The following is a 15674-nucleotide window of genomic DNA, read 5'->3' as shown; positions in this document are numbered from 1 at the left end:
GTGGGGGGGGGGGGGGGGGGGGGGGGGTATGGCCTACGGTGTGACTGACACAGCTGTATGCATGGGTAGGGGAAATTATGACCACAAAAGTGGGAGGAGTGTTGGGGTGCTGTCGAGGCAGACACTGGCCAGCAGGTCAGGCACACAAACACTGTGTATGTGAGGGGTTGGATCTAGGGTGCACTGTGCGTGTATTTTACTAGCAGACACTGTGTATATTTCTCAAGGGTGTGGACACCAGGGTGGAATGTGTGCACATGCATGCATGCCTGTCAGACCTTGCTTGCATTTACCTATGTACCCATGCTCTTTTGGCATGGGGATGGAGAGGTGGTCAGCTCGGACAGGTGATATGCAGGGGGTGAAAACAGTGCTGTCTGAACCCCTGCACCCCCTGCAGAGGTTGGGAGTTCAGAGGTGGTGCAGTGTTTGTCTGGGCTGCCCTGAACCCTGGCCAGTTGGCACAAATGAAGGGCAGCTGATGAGTGTTCTTTAAAAGCTGCAGCGACATGGGCAGAGTTGGAGGTTGGCTAGGGGGTGGGCCAGGTGGCAGGAACAATTGAGGAGAAGGCACAGGTCTGCCTGGACCCCTGCTTCTGCATGCCTGAGCTCCCCAAAGTCTCCAAGTCTCTTAAAGAGGTTGCCATTTCCTTTCCATCCATAGTAACTGAGCACATCACAAGTAGCTGAGTACTTTTGTAGGGAAAGTGCCTATAAAGACCCAGTGTTTGTTTGTTTTTTTTAATTTAAATTTTCTGTACTCCAAGCCATATTAGCCAAAACAAATTCCAAATCCACGAATCAGTCCAGAACCATAAGTGGCCCTACTACCGGCAGACATACTCTACCCCCAGCTGGGGCTTTAGATGTTTCCAAAACCTTTGGAAATATCCTACTTGCAGGCCCTAGCCCGGAGGCTTGGGGTTTGGATGCCCCCTGAGTTTTGCTTGCCCTCAGCCGTAAGGCCCCAGAGGCAAGCCAGGGAGGAGTCTCCCATTTCTGCAAAGTGGACTTAAAGCCAAGACCTTCCCGCTCCAGAAGCTACATTACCTTGGCAGGTCCTGTCCCTGTGCCAGTTAAGCAGTTTTCCCTGGTGTGACTAGGAAGACCGCCTCAGTGGTCACGGTGTTTCTCTTGCCAGGTAAGCATAGACTATGCTTGATCTGAGCTGACAAGAGGCCGTGTTAGTTTAGTTCTAGCCGAGTGGGAACCTGGGATGCAGGGGTCAGACTGTCCCGTTTCCCTGCTCCCCAGCAACACGTGGGCACCCCTAGTCAGGGTGCTCCCACACAGTTTGGTAAAAATCTTTATTTGCTCTTTATTGGACTCTGTGGAAGTGAGAAACTTGCACTTGCTGACAATTGATGTCATTGTCTTCCTCTTTCTTGGTCTCCAGCCAGCTAAGAGCTTCCTTGGGGAATGCTGGGAAAACTCTGCAAGCATGCTAGACTGGCTACTCGCTCCCAACTCCTGGCAGCAGATTGATCACACTTCCATGCCTAAAATGTGATTGATCTACTTGAAACCCTTGACAGTATGCAGGCACATGCTTCTGACCCATGACAATTATGGGCCAGTTCCCAGTCACTCCATGGTTTGGCAGTGTTGCAGTGATGTAGCTGTCCAGGAAATTTATGAGAAGGAAGGATTTTTGTGGGTCATCTTTTTTGGGACTAACGGTGTGGTTGGGATAGACCTGAGGCACAGTACTCTGGTATCTGAAATGTATCTATCTATCTTGTCTATATCTATCCCAGACTGGTCCACTAACCACGTCCACTGGTTAATTGGTCCACTAACCTATCACCCAAAACACTCCTTTCCTTTCCCAATTATTGACTGTGGAAATGGTTTGACTGTCATGTGCGTCCACACCCCACGTGTAAAAGGTCTAACTTGAGAATACTAAAGAAATAAAACTTTCCTAATGTCACAAAAGTGACCATGTTGCTGCTTTCTTCAGGTGCTTTGTTTAATGAGTTGCTGAGGTGGTCAGGTTATCAGTTCACCAGGACGCAGTGTAGACAGAGTGGACAGAGAGCCGGATGGAGGGGCAGCCTGTGGAATCCAAGGCTTCCCAAAACAAACGTGCAGCTTTATTTTACCTGGACTAGGTTGGCAGATGTCAGGTTCAAATAGATCATCAGGCTGTTTTGGAGAACTGCCCCCCTTCCTGTCTTCTCCCATATGAAACTCTCCAGGTGACTGCAGAGAGTCTTTGCGATGAGCTGATGCTTTAGGGCTTTGGCTTCCACCTAAGGCAAAGCAACTGCTTCATGAACCCCATGGACACTAACAGAAAAACCTAGGTGCCTGTAACTCCTCGGCATTGTGGGCTTGGCAGTCATGATATGAAGCAGACCTTCCCCATCTGTCTGGTCCTGAGACCTGTCATTAGAAAACACCCCCAATGGCCAAAGCAGCAGTTCCTGCTGCTCTGGTGGACTCACTGTGTTCACACAGGTGCCCGTAGTATCCTCTGGTGCAGTGGCAGGCGCCTGTCACTGAGTCGCAAGTCCCGTTATTCTGGCAGGCACAGTGCAGCTGGCAGTTGGCACCATACGTCCCTGGTGCGCATTCTGGAGGGGACACATTTTAGAGAGGCGTCATTGCCAGATCAGACAGTGTGGCAGAGGGAGATAGCTTCAGCTCCAGAGGTGGGAGCCTGAGCTTTGCTGAGCTTACATGCCAAAGGCTGTCCCAGTTGTAATGGGTGGCTAGTCACACTGAGTCAGGATGCGATTCTGCCATATCACTCTTTTATGTGCTGCTGGCTACAGATCCCAGCTGGCTTTCACCCTACTCGCTCAATGAGCACTAGGCTCAAGGCAAACCTTCTGACCTTTGGAATCAATGAGATTCTTATACCCACCCATCTGGCAGGCCAGGTGACCCCTGGCTGCCCTACCCCCCCCTTACACACACTGTGGGATGCCATGACGCAGTGCATGATGGAGTACACAGTTTATACATGGATGCACACAAGAAGCCACTGGCTGCACGTGCAAACTTGATGGGTTTGACCACTGCCAGATGGGCATTCAGCAGGGCCTGAGAAAGCACCTCCAGTGCATTTACCAAGTTCACAAAACATCCCGGTTCGCCCCAGGCCACACAGGCAGGAGCCATCAGCTGCATGACAGATCCCTCTGCCCTGGCAGGTGCACGTCTGCTTGCATCCAGCCCCATACCGGTTCTTCTGGCAGGCTGGAAAGGCAAAAAGATGAAAGAGAGGCATTACATTCCCATCAAAAGGGAGCAGAGCGGTGCAGTTGCACCACCTTTCATTCCTGGTCCACCCAAATGCAGCATTTCTATTCAGGCAGCACTGAGGGAAACAATTTACTTCATGGCTCATTATAATCTATCTGATTTCTTCTAAACTCTTCATTCCACAGAAGTTAATGACCATTTTTAATGGTTTTGAATGGTTCTATTAATCAAGCTATACCATCTTCTGCTATTCTGCTGCCAGCTGCTCCTGGAAATGTAGCCCCTATTTCACAGCCCTGCAGACTGTTTTTAACTCTAGGTAGAAACATTAACTCAGGTATGGAAAACTTAAATCAGGTGAACATTAACAAAAATAATGTTCAGTGAAGCCTTGGATGTACTGTCAAAATGCTCAAGAAGGCTTAATTTTATCTTATGAATCTGAAAGATAGAAGTACGTTTAATTCCAATGACTACAGAACTAATGAAAAAAAACCTTTTGATTATTTTGCCTTGTTTGTTGTACTTTCATAATAATATATGAGATTGCAAATTCACATTCCAATGAAGGTTTTTTCTTTTCACTTAAGCTACATAATATAGCCCTAACCTCTAGGCTGTGTGCGGTAGTGCGTTACTTCAACCCAGCTCTGCTGCATCTGTATAGACTGGGTGTTTCTATGGGGCTTCAATCAGCTATTAGATAAAAGCACCAAAAAAGCCCCACTAAAGCACCCAAGATGTTGGGCAAGCTGGGTCCAACTAACGTGTTGCACTTCTAGGCATGTGCTGGGCTTGGCACAGAAGTGTACCAAGTTTAAAGCAAAGTGCTGTTTTTTGGTTTTTTTAATGTCTGTAAGCAACCCTACAATATTAGTAAAGCTTTTAGTTTTTTTTTAACCAGAGAAAATGGGTGCTCTGTTATATGTGATGATGCACCCCACCAACTGCACCCCACCTTTTCAAGACCTTAGATCCACCCATGCTGTGATCCAGCCCATCCTGCATGAATGGGGAGAGCTTCAGAGAAGCCAGCTTGTGCCTCATACATGTTATTTAACAGCACAGATGCTCGCGATTACCTTGCTCACATCTGGGACCGGTTCTTCCCGCTGGACAAATGCAGGTGCCTGTCACAGGATGGCAGGTCGCTCCTTGTCCACAGGCACAGAGCTGCGCACAGTTCTTGCCATAGCGACCAGCAGGGCAGCCTACGGGAAGAGGAGCAGCTACTGGCCTTAGAAGGTGGTGACTCTAATGCAAGAGCATGCCTAGAAGTAGACTACAGTCTGGAAAGGGAGGACTAGGGTTAAGCCTGCGGGGATGGTGACTGGGGGTAGAGCAGTAGGACAAGGAATAAGAGTTCTTAGGCTCTTTGGTGACTGTGGAAAAACAGAAACAAGAGTAATCTAGCCAGCATGTACTGAAGAAGGAAGGCATTTGAGCTGTGGCAGAACAGGCAAGCAATAGGTAGAACCACGGGTCACTTGCCAGATACATGCCAAATCATCCACTAACGCTTCCACCATCAGCAGCAATGATGGTACAGGACAAACAAGATGACAGGAAGGTTCTGTTTTTAATAAAGGCAGCAGGTTAAATCAGTTGCACATAAATGCTCAGAAGGAGCAGGCTCCATATCACCAACGCTGTGAAACAAGGGAAAGAACAAAAATATGCCTGCAGCCAAGGGTGGTGCAGCACTAAACACAGGGGAAGCATTTCTGCCTGGCTTTCCAGATGAAGCATCAAAACATCTTTAAACTCTCACTGTATTCCTCCAACTCACCCCCAGTTCCTGTTCGTCCTCCCTTTGGTAGCCAATATTTGGGGGACAGCTGGAGCTTTTTGCAATGCTTTTCTTCCCCTTCACAGAAGGAGCATCAAGAGGGCCATGACTGTGTTCAGAGAAAAACCCCACCCACAATGAAGTCTAAGGAAATTCCCTTCCACAAAGATGCAATGGGCAAGGCAGTCTTTGCCCCTGTGCGTGTCAACAGAAAAACTCATGCTGCAGCCCATGGGGAGAAAGTCCCATGACTCTCCTGTCAGATGTGTTTGGCGCTGTGAACCTGGCAGTGCTGGGGAGATGGGTTTATTATAGTGCTTTATTGCATGCTGACCATAGGATGTCCTGCTGCTCCTTTTAACCACTGAAAGGATAAGAAAAAGCCTAAAACCTACAGATTCTCATTTCACCCTGATTCTAGAATAGCTCAAAACCACTTGACATTGTTAGATTCGGGTGAAGGAGGACTGGCCCATGTATTTTGGCACTAGGCATGGACTCGCTACTGATTCCTCTGTCCAGAGTTTCAACTGCTCACTGCTCATGCTAAAACTTTCACCTGGGCAGTAGCCAATACTTGGTGCAGTACTCTCCATTTGCTGCTTAAGAGAGATGCTCTGCCTGTGGGGTTTTTGGCTGGTGCCCTGCAGCCTAAGTTCTGCTGTTTTGTGAAGGGCTGATGTACACACAGGCTACATGAGCTTGGCTCTTAAGGCAGCTGCACAAGCAGCTCATGCCAGGATTCAGGGCTGGGTCTGAGGTTTGCTTGCGTACTCACTGATGCTGCAGTCAGCTCCCATGTACCCCGCCAGACAATGACAAGCCCCAGTGGTGGTTGCGCAGTGGCCCCCATTCTTACACTGGCACTGCCTCTCACAGTTGGAGCCGTACCATCCTGGCGAACACCCTAGGAAAGGGAAAAAAGAAACCAAGGCTTGGATGGAAGCAATAAAGCCCTGACATGGGGAGCAGGTGCCACAAGCAGTGATACACACTGAGCCCAGGCCTCTCAACCTTTGTTATTAAGCATTAGGCCAGTAAAGAAATCTTGGGTCCGTTTGCAGGCAGCTGGCAGAGCATGTGGTCTGCCAATTCACATGCCAGTGCAAGAGTTATTCTACCAGCTGCTGAGCCCAGCTGATATGCTGGTAGAAAGAAATATAAATCAGGAAAATGTGTCAGCCGACACACTTCCTTCCCTATGCAGAGAGACAAGACCATGAGAAGGCAGTTCCTGGTTATGTGAGGCGAGACAGTGACAGTTCCCTGTACAGAAATCCCACGGTGAGACAAATAGATACATTCTGCGGATCCAAGCTCGGGCACAACAGCCAGCTGGGATTTCAGGGAGCCAGGTCTGTCCCTTCCAGAGAGTGTGCATAAAGGAGTGAAATGCTCTCACCGGACACCAGTAGGTGTTGTGAAAGACAAATCATTTTGCACAGCAGCTGAAGCTGCCTCCTCCTCCCTACACTTGTAGATTTAGCAAAGAAAGCAAAGCATAAAGCATGAGACAGCGCTGACAGTTCTTAGGTGCTGGCTGCCTAAAAACAGCCCCATTCCACATTTTATCCCTGGTTAGCTAAATCTACAGAAATATGACAAGCAAGCAGTTAGGTCCCCGTGGTCCCAAAAGGGCTCCCACAGAAACGTTACTTCTGCAGCACAAATACATTTTTAAAAATTGCTGCGTGTAAAGTTTTGAGCAAAATACAATGCTCATAAAATGGGAAGGGACATTTCTCAATGGTTCAGCAGTGTGCATGTCTCACTGTCCTGCCTCCAGCTAGGCAGGCAAAAGGAGATTGTGATGGCCCATCTACTTTGTTCCACGGCAGACAAAGACCGATCCAAGGGGCTCTGCTCTTAAGGGGAAAACAATGGGGAAAAATGCTTCTGCTGAAGATGCTGATATCCCCATAATTCAGCCGGGAAATGTTTGAGCCTGGCATTTGTGTCCCTGAAAATGGTTTTTGATTAAACATACTGACAGCCCCCACTGAGCAAGACAGAGAGAATGCACAGGTGAGGGTATGCATGTGACTCTATGTAGGTGTGAGCCTGAGGGGCAGTGCTGGGTTTCACTGTAGAGGGTCAAAGGCATCAGGACACATGTACTCAAACAGAATCACCCTCCCATGAGAAGATCTGGGATATGTTTAAAAAAATTCTGGGCTCAGTTGCCCCCAGGCTTTGACTAATACCTGTGGCTTCAGAGCAGGGTAGGGTTTCCTCTCTTCTGACTAATTCAATGTGAATGCTGCATGGGGAACTTTTTTCTGGCACCAGAGGGACACCAACTTCTGCCCCAGGAACCCTTATCACAGCAAGAACAGCAGCAGCCCTGGCACCCTGCCCCCTTGCAGAGATTATCTCACACTTTTAAAATGCACCCAACAAAATATAGAGCAAACTCACGGAGCTGGCACTGGGGGCCGTGATAACCTGGAGCGCAGACACACTCCCCAGTGATGGGGTCACAGTCCTGGTTCACACCAGGGCAGTGGCAGACCTGAGCACAGCTCACCCCAAAGGTCCCAGGCAGACAGGCTGTAGGAGAACAGCGAGACAACAGAACATTATTATGAAGGAGCACACTCTTCCCTCTTCCACCGGAGGAAAGTGTATTCTGGGGAGGGGGGACAGGACAGGACGGGACACAACATTGCTGTTGGGAGGAGCATGGGCACAGCTGCTAGGGATACAGTGATGGGGACACAGAGATGGCCTTTGCAATCACAAGCACATGCGGGAAAATGTGCTTCCATGCCTCCAGCTCTCTGACTTGCTCATACATACAGGAGCTGCATCTTTTTCTGTTCCCCTGCAAAGACCATGGAGGGAGTAGGCACCTTGAACTTCTTATTGGCACCCTTTGCCATAGCACAATCATGCAGACATGCACTGCCTACAAAAGGCCATACTGCTCTTTGGCAAAGCATAGTGCTGGCTTCTCAGCAGCCACTGATTGACCCGCCCAGCTCCCAATCCCTGCCAGGAGCTGCAGTGGGATTGTTCTCTTCTCCGTACATCGTTCGCATCCATGGCCTGTGAATCCTGGTGGGCAGCCACACTGGCCAGTGATGTGATTGCAGGGAGTTCCTGGGGGACAGTTACAGTGGCCAGCACAGTCCTTCCCGAATGACCCAGGCAGGCAGGCTGTTGGGAGCAAGACAGGGAGAAGTCACAGCAGGAGTCATACACGGTCTTGATAGCACCTACAAGCAGCAGCAGGGATGCTAAGGTCCTGGGCTAAAACATTACAGCTCTAGTGGGATGTTGTGAGACACACTGTGTCCCAGTTGGACAGCTCCTGTACAAGGAGATATTAGGAAGGGGATGCCTCCATTAGCAACCAAATCTGAGAGCTTCTCTGAGCCATCTCCCATCCACCTTCCTTTTCTTACACAGACACCAGAGGCAGGCAGGGACCTGGACAGCAGGGGCAATGGCAGTGCCAGCTGCTTGGACCAGGAGGGATGATGTACCAGAGGGGTGTGTGGCCTTTCTGCTGGGGTGCCTGCCAGATCCCATGAGCACCCAGTGGGCAGAGGAGAGTAAGGGAGAGGGGAGTGGTGTCTGGGGAACGTGCTGAGCTCAGACTCCTTCAGCAATCACAGAGTGGGCTGCATTTGTCACAGCAACTCAGCAGTAAAACCCACCCTGGAGAACCCCTCGCTAATCCCCAAAGCCAATTAGCACCACTCAGGGCCAGATCCTATTCCACCTCTTAGGCATTTCAGTGCAATCCTGTTCCACCTTACTTGAGTCCAAAACTGGTCATCTGACAGTAACAGGTCATCAGCTCTGCCTTGACACTGAGTGCCATCAGGCAGTGAGGAAGAGGCAGACCCACCTGCCTTTGGCAGTCATCATCTGCCAGATCCTGAACCTGGCTGCAACAGCATCACACTTAGGCACCGATGAGGTGGAGCAGAATCTGCCCCTTGTTCTTGAAATCTAGAGAAATCAGGCATTTTCCCAATTCTTTTCCTGCTCTTGTGTTTCAGCTGAGCAAGAAGCAGAACAGAAGCAGGCAACGTTTAGCAATGAAGGGAACGTCTCTCACCTCTCTCGCAGTGCTGGCCCCGCCAGCCCCTGGGACAGTCACAAACACCGGTCACGGGATGGCAGGAGGCTCCATCCCCACAGTCACACTCCTCCTCACAGTGTTGGCCAAACGTGGCTCTGGGGCAAGCTGCAGAGATTCAGGGAGGGAGGGAGACGGGTCAGTGGGCAGGGCGGTGTGGCAGGACGAGCGCGTGTCTGGCTGAGACGCAGCCCGAGCCAATTCAAACCTTGTTCTCACCACATGACCTCCACTGCCTGTTTATTTAATGTCTCTTTCATTTGCTGCACTCAGGGGGAGGGTTTTATGTTTCACTGGAAGTTGTGGCAGCTCAGAAGGGACTTGTCAGCCTGCAGAGCTGGCTGAGAAGAGTGTCTCTCATGCTGGGAACAGGATCAAATGCAGCAAACCCAAGCACTTATTTCTTCCTGATTGTGGTGGCGAAAGGCACCAGACTGGCCGCTCTGGAGACTGGGGCTCTTCATTCATCCCACAACGGGAGGGCTGGCACTTGTAACATCACACGCAGCCCTTGCCAGGCTTCCTAGCACTGCCCAGCACATGCGTGAGAGGATGCCTGTCCCTCAGGAATGAGTGTTTGATTTCTGCAACTTGTCCAGGCTTGGCCTCTTGGCTGAGCCCCACAGCTAGAGAGCCAGACTGAACGGTCCAGCTGGCTGTTCACCTGTCCCAATGGGAACATATCCATTGGGACCAAATGCGTTTCATACAGGCCACTGTACAGTCATCTGGCAGTTAAATCTGTGCAACCAGGTTTCACAACAACTGTTCAACAATGGGAAGCATTCACAAAGAAGAAACACCATCACTGCATTATACCATCTGACAAGCAACCACCTAAAGACCTAAACTGTCCATTTACTATGGAGGAACTGACAGTCAGCATAGGTCTACTGAAACATGGGAAGGCAGCAGGAGTAGACAATGTACTCGCTGAGATGGTACAACACCTAGGACCCTTCGCAAGGCAATGGCTCCTTGATCTGTTCAACGTATGCATGATGACTAAACAAATGCCATCAGTATGGAGGAAGGCAAGAGTCATAGCTCTTCCCAAACCAGGGAAAGACCCTTCATCACCAAAAAGTTATAGACTGAGTTCCCTCCTCAGCATCACCTACAAACTTATTCTGAACATCTTATTCTGAAACGAATTTTATGCTTGGTAGATTCCAAACTTATATGGGACGAAGCAGGTTTTAGACCAGGTCAATCCTAGGCAGACCAAGTACTAACCCTCACACAGCATATCAAAGATGCTCTCCACCAGAAGTTGATCACCTTCCACCAGAAATTTGTTGACCTATCTGCTGCATACAATACTGTCCAACACTATACCACATGATCCACAAACTATACCTTATGACTAACTACTTAGATCTAAGCCAGACCATCTTGGAGAACAGGTGCTTTTATGTGGACCTAAATGGCCAGAAAAGTAGATGGCAGTCCCAAAAGAATGGCTTACCACACTCGTCACACTTTTACTCAACATCTACATCAATGATCAGCTTCTTTCTGCTGAATGTCAGAATTTCATCCATGCTGATGATCTCCACATTACCACAGAGAAGAAGAATTTTGAGGACACGGAGAAGATCCTGGAGAGGGCACTGAACAAGATGTCAGATTATTACCTAAATAATTTATCTCAAACTCAACCCTGGCAAAACCCAAATCTGAGCTTTCCATTTGAGAAACCAGGATGAGGAATGACATCTAAATGTCACCTGGGGTGACCAGAGTCTCAAACATCAAAAAACCTCGTCTACTTCGGGGTAACACTGGACCTACACCTTGTTATAAAAAAGCATATATTAAATATCAAAGCTAAGGTCAACACATGAAACAACTTTCTGCGTAAGCTGGCAAATTCCAAGTGGGGAGCACATCCATCCACCCTATGCACCACTGCCTTAGCTCTTTGTTTCTCTGTGGCTGAATAGGCCTACACCACCTGGGGACGCTCAAGTCACAGCAAACATATTGACACCACCCTCAGTGATACATGTAAAATTATAACAGGGTGCTTAAAACCCACCCCTGTTCCCTGCCTATAGGCACTATCTGGCATAGTGCCCCTCACATGAGGAGGAAAGTAGCAGGCAACACTGACTGGCAGGTACAAGAGTCAGACAACCACCACCCATTATACGGACATCAACCAGTGCACCATCATCTCTCATCGAGAAATAGTTTTTTGTCCTCCACCGCACCATTGACCACATCACCAGAATCAGCCAGAACTACCCTCTGGCAAAAACAATAAGAGAAACTAGGCAATAAAGCTGTTGAATAGAGCTAGTGAGGAATTACTCTGAGTGAGGAGTTGGCATCCGACTCCAAGTACAAATGGCATACATGGCAGAGCCGGAACAGACTGAGAGTGGGTCTCAGAAGATGCAACTTCCTCATGAAATCATGGGGCGTCTATGTAACCAACCAATGCGTTTGTCAGGAGAAGCAAACCATGGATCATCTCCTGAGATTCCCTGTAGCATCACAATGCTCCCCACAAGATATAGCAACACCAACAAGGGAGGAAAAAGCTTATCCAGGCAGGAAGACGGGGAAATAGGAAACTGTAAGCAAAGCAAACGGTCTCTGCATAAACATCCCTCCGTGGCTCATTTGGTGTAAAAGTCACCCTCTCTAGCACTGCCAAATGTTTTTGGAAGTGTTATTCCTTTGCACTAGTTACCAAAAGCTGGATGCCAGGCTAGCCTCATTACAATGAGGGCTCTTTAGCAACAAGGGCTACAATGTCCAGCTTTCCTGTTCCTGTTGCTGTCAGGGAAGAAGGAAGAAGTTGGTTCTTACAGCAGACGCCATGCACGTTGCTTGAATTTTAAAGAGATTCATTGCCCAAATGTGTAACTGTACACTCGACATGCAACCAGTTACTCTGGCTGAGTTCAGACTGTACACATGCAAATGACAATAGGTTCATTTTGCCCATGCAGTGGCTGTAAGGAGGCATAAACCAGGCACATCATTAAACACATTTTGCACGTATCTTTCAACATCTGTGTTTTCTAAAAACATGGCCCTAAAAAGAAGCCAAGTGAGGGATTCTGAACTTCGTCAAGAATGGAATAGGGTAGCAGCAGATGGAAACTGCTGGGGTTTTAAATTGGAGTGACTGTGTAGGCTGAACTTCACTGGCATGTAGGAAACTCTGCCTTCAGAGAAGCAGAGAAAGTCTTGAATAGTTTCACTGCAAATTACTGCTCCAGTCTGAGTGACCCATTGCTCAGACCTACCTTATGAAAAGGAGTGACTTGACCTGTGAAAGGTTCTGTGAACACCATTCTTGATTGAGAGCGCTGTGCCAGGGCCCAGGCTGGGGGTGAAGTGCACTTGGAGGCTCAGCCACAATCAGGGTGCCTGCCAGCTCCCCAAAATGGTGGCTCGTAAAATGAGCTGCGCGGTTCATGTTACAGTATTTAAGGTTGCATTGAGGGCATGCCAAGCCCACTCAAACCTTTATATGGCAAAGATCTCATTATCTGCTTTTCTTGTCATACAGAAGAACCAGATGGCTAAGAGCCAATGCAAGCACAAGAAGTAACAAGCAGGTTGGCTACAGAACAGTGCAAGCCTTTTGAATCTTGTGCTGAGACCTTGCTTCTGCAGATAGTTTTCTTGTGCACTAACAGGAAGGATAAGTAGAACAATACCCTGGCACTGCCAGTTGTGATTTTCATCAGAATACCACATCCAGGCCTGGAAAAAACCTGAAATAAATTTAACAGGCAACATTCAAACTCAGGCTTGGCCCTGACATACATTGGCTCAATCCTTCAGCTAAGGAGATGAGCACAATTCCATTCAGCAGAGCATTCAGTACTCCATTAGGAGATGGCTGAAGAGCTCCTGAAGGCTTGGGTCCAACTGGGATCCAAAACTCTATGTTTCCTTTAGCATTCAGTTTGGCTACCTCATGAGGATGCATCCTGTTTTTGCTAGAGTTAGAAATTGCCTCCAAACTGCCCTGCTTAGAGCAAAGAGGTGCCTGGAATGGGAAAGCTGTGTTCAGTTCTGCTTTGACAAAAGTAAAGTGGCACCAAAAGGGTTCAGAGACAAAAAGCAGAGACCTGGAAAGGGCTTCTGTGCAAAGGGACACTGAGAGGGAACAGGTCTCCATTTCCTAGAGGGAGAAATGCCTCGTATACATGTCTCAGGCATACCGCAGATGAAAGTGTGACTGCAGCATGGACAGCCGTGCCTGTGTTGGCTTTAATTTAGCTTACCTGGGTAACTGCACCAGCTGAGACAAGGTGGCCACAGACTTCAGCATGGACCAACAAGCTAAGTACACACCTACTGTGTGCACTTAGTCCTACTGCCTTGTACAGCTTGCACTGATGGCCCCGCCAACCCATCTTTGCTGCCACAATTACCAGTGCTTGCTGGATTAAAGATAGCTCAGGATGCCTACCACTGCAGAGCACGACGTTGATGAAAGGAGCGGCACACCCACAAAAGGAGACAGACAAGGTTTCCCAGCTTGGCAAAGGCCCAAGAGCTCTTAAGAGCTACCTGACGTTAGTCCCACATGGAGAAATGTTCCAACCTACCCATACTGCCAGCAAGAGCTCAGACCCAAACATTTCCCTCCCACCTTGGAAGTGCCAGGGGTTATCCTCAGAATGCTGCTGGGGGGGGATGGAGAGCTGCCAAGACCCCTTGAACAGGGAAGGAACTGGGGGTGGATTTTCTGGTACATGATCCAACCCCTGAGGCTCCCCTTTCTAAAACCAGCAGCCCTTTCAACATGACCTCATCGCAAAGGGATTGCCAGGGTATTTATTACAGCTGAAGATAAGGTGAGTACAAGAGCCTGCAAAACACCAGACCTAATTACTGGCTGGGGCTTTGAATTGTTGCCAAGCATTTAGGGCCTATGCACTGGTGCCAGAAGCAGACAGACACAGAAGTTGGTGGGTGGGGGAGAGTAAGTAAAGCTGGAGTGCCAACAGCTATTCCATTCTGGGGTTAAGGGGAAGTCTTCCTGCAGCTTGTCTGCTCTGCCCCTTTTTCTAGGCTGCCCACAGCTCATACAGCAGCTGGGGCATGGCCTATGGCCCCAGAAAGCCCACAGGCCTGTTACTCTCCTGCCATTTTGCCAGTGACTTGAGTGGGAACAGGTTACACATTCATGCTGTAAGCATGAGGGAGGAGCTGAGCTGCACAGTGCTGAGAACATCCCCAGCACTTCTGTTTTGTCAGGTTCACAGGGTAGCGAAAAGCACAGCAATAAGCAAAACAAGTCTATGCAGATAAACCTATGGCACCTACAAGTTTCCCCTAGAGCTCTGCAAGCCAAAGCTGGAGCCTTTGTTTACTCAAAAATTTCCTGGCACCTAGAATAAGCGCATGATGGAAAGTATGTGTTACATTAGGCAGGAAGGCCTTGTGCTGACTGTATAGCAAAAGCAGCTTTGTGTTTTCTTAAAAGTTACCCAGTCTTTCCTGACTCTTGGAAAGGCTCTGCGTCGCATGAACAGCTCACTCCGGTGTAAGGGACCAGGCCCAGAAGCAAAAGCTATCACTGAGGGTCTTGCACTTACGGCTCTCACACTTGGCACCGGTCCAGCCAGCCTGGCAGAAGCAGTGGCCTGTCTGACGGTCACACAGCCCCCCATTGTGGCACTCACAGCTCTGCTGGCAATCCATCCCGTGCTGCCCTTGGGCACATTCTGGGAGAAGGCAGAGAAATGACAGAGATGGCATTAGAAACAGAGCGTGGCAGGGACATAACTCACATATGCCAACAAGCAACTTCTCTTCAGAGAAGGAAAGGAAAAGAAAGGAAAGGGAAAGTGTGGCTTTATCCACTATGGAGTCTGCTCTCATTACCAGGTGGTTGTACGACTTCAAGCCACTGGGCCCAGCAGCTCTAGCTCCACCGGCTGTTCTGCTCTCGGGTGCAGTTTCAGTATGGTCTAGGCCACAGAAACCACAAACCCTTAAGGGCTCATTTGGGTTTGTCGTGGCAGTTCCTGCACACTCCAGCATCACAACCATTGGCTACTTAGTTCAAAAGGTGCCAGAACTGTGTATTTTTGCTTTTTCACTGGAAATGTGGAATTCACTCCCATCCTTGTGACATTTTAAGGCAGGCACAGCTCAGACCACATTCCCTGCAAGCCCACAAAACTGCTTGCCATTTCCTGCTGCCAAATGACCACTTAAGTTTGCGGTTTCAGGGCATGAACTTGACTAAAGTGAAACGAAGGAAATGCTCCTGGGAATGGGACAAGCTTGCAACAATTCTCCGCAGCTCCAGAGTCACTTCAGGCTCCTCCACGCCGGGACTCACTCACCCAGCTCACATGCCAGTCCGGTCCATCCTTCAGGGCATGTACAGCGCCCAGAGACCTGGTCACAGGTCCCACCGTTCTGACAGAGACATCGTTGGTGGCAGCTGGCTCCATAGAAACCCTGCGGGCAGGCTGGGGAGAGATCAGGACATAACTCAAAGTCAGAAAACAGATGTCGGTACTGGTGTTTCAGTGTAAATGGTCAAACCTGCAGACAGCATGTGGGGGTTGGGAGGCAGAAGCCATACGCAAAATT

At 49.1% G+C, this 15674-nt stretch overlaps 1 protein-coding gene across 1 annotated transcript in view; it reads right to left on the bottom strand.

The window, feature by feature from the left end:
* The window catches only part of MEGF6 (multiple EGF like domains 6), a 463693-nt gene that overhangs the window by 5997 nt on the left and 442022 nt on the right, over positions 1 to 15674 (bottom strand). The window contains exons 26-34 of the mRNA XM_019511651.1: positions 15422 to 15550; positions 14666 to 14794; positions 9072 to 9200; positions 8033 to 8161; positions 7421 to 7552; positions 5781 to 5909; positions 4296 to 4424; positions 3079 to 3207; positions 2451 to 2579 (exon numbers count right to left, since the gene is read on the bottom strand). Coding sequence (XP_019367196.1) covers positions 2451 to 2579; positions 3079 to 3207; positions 4296 to 4424; positions 5781 to 5909; positions 7421 to 7552; positions 8033 to 8161; positions 9072 to 9200; positions 14666 to 14794; positions 15422 to 15550 — 1164 coding nt within the window. The remainder of the gene's footprint in view (positions 1 to 2450; positions 2580 to 3078; positions 3208 to 4295; positions 4425 to 5780; positions 5910 to 7420; positions 7553 to 8032; positions 8162 to 9071; positions 9201 to 14665; positions 14795 to 15421; positions 15551 to 15674) is intronic.

Source organism: Gavialis gangeticus, unplaced genomic scaffold (genome assembly GCF_001723915.1).
Source record: "Gavialis gangeticus isolate Ggan-Ray unplaced genomic scaffold, GavGan_comp1, whole genome shotgun sequence".
Lineage (NCBI taxonomy): Eukaryota > Metazoa > Chordata > Crocodylia > Gavialidae > Gavialis > Gavialis gangeticus.
Note: the sequence above shows the minus strand (reverse complement) of the source record. Positions and strands in the feature narration are given on the sequence as shown.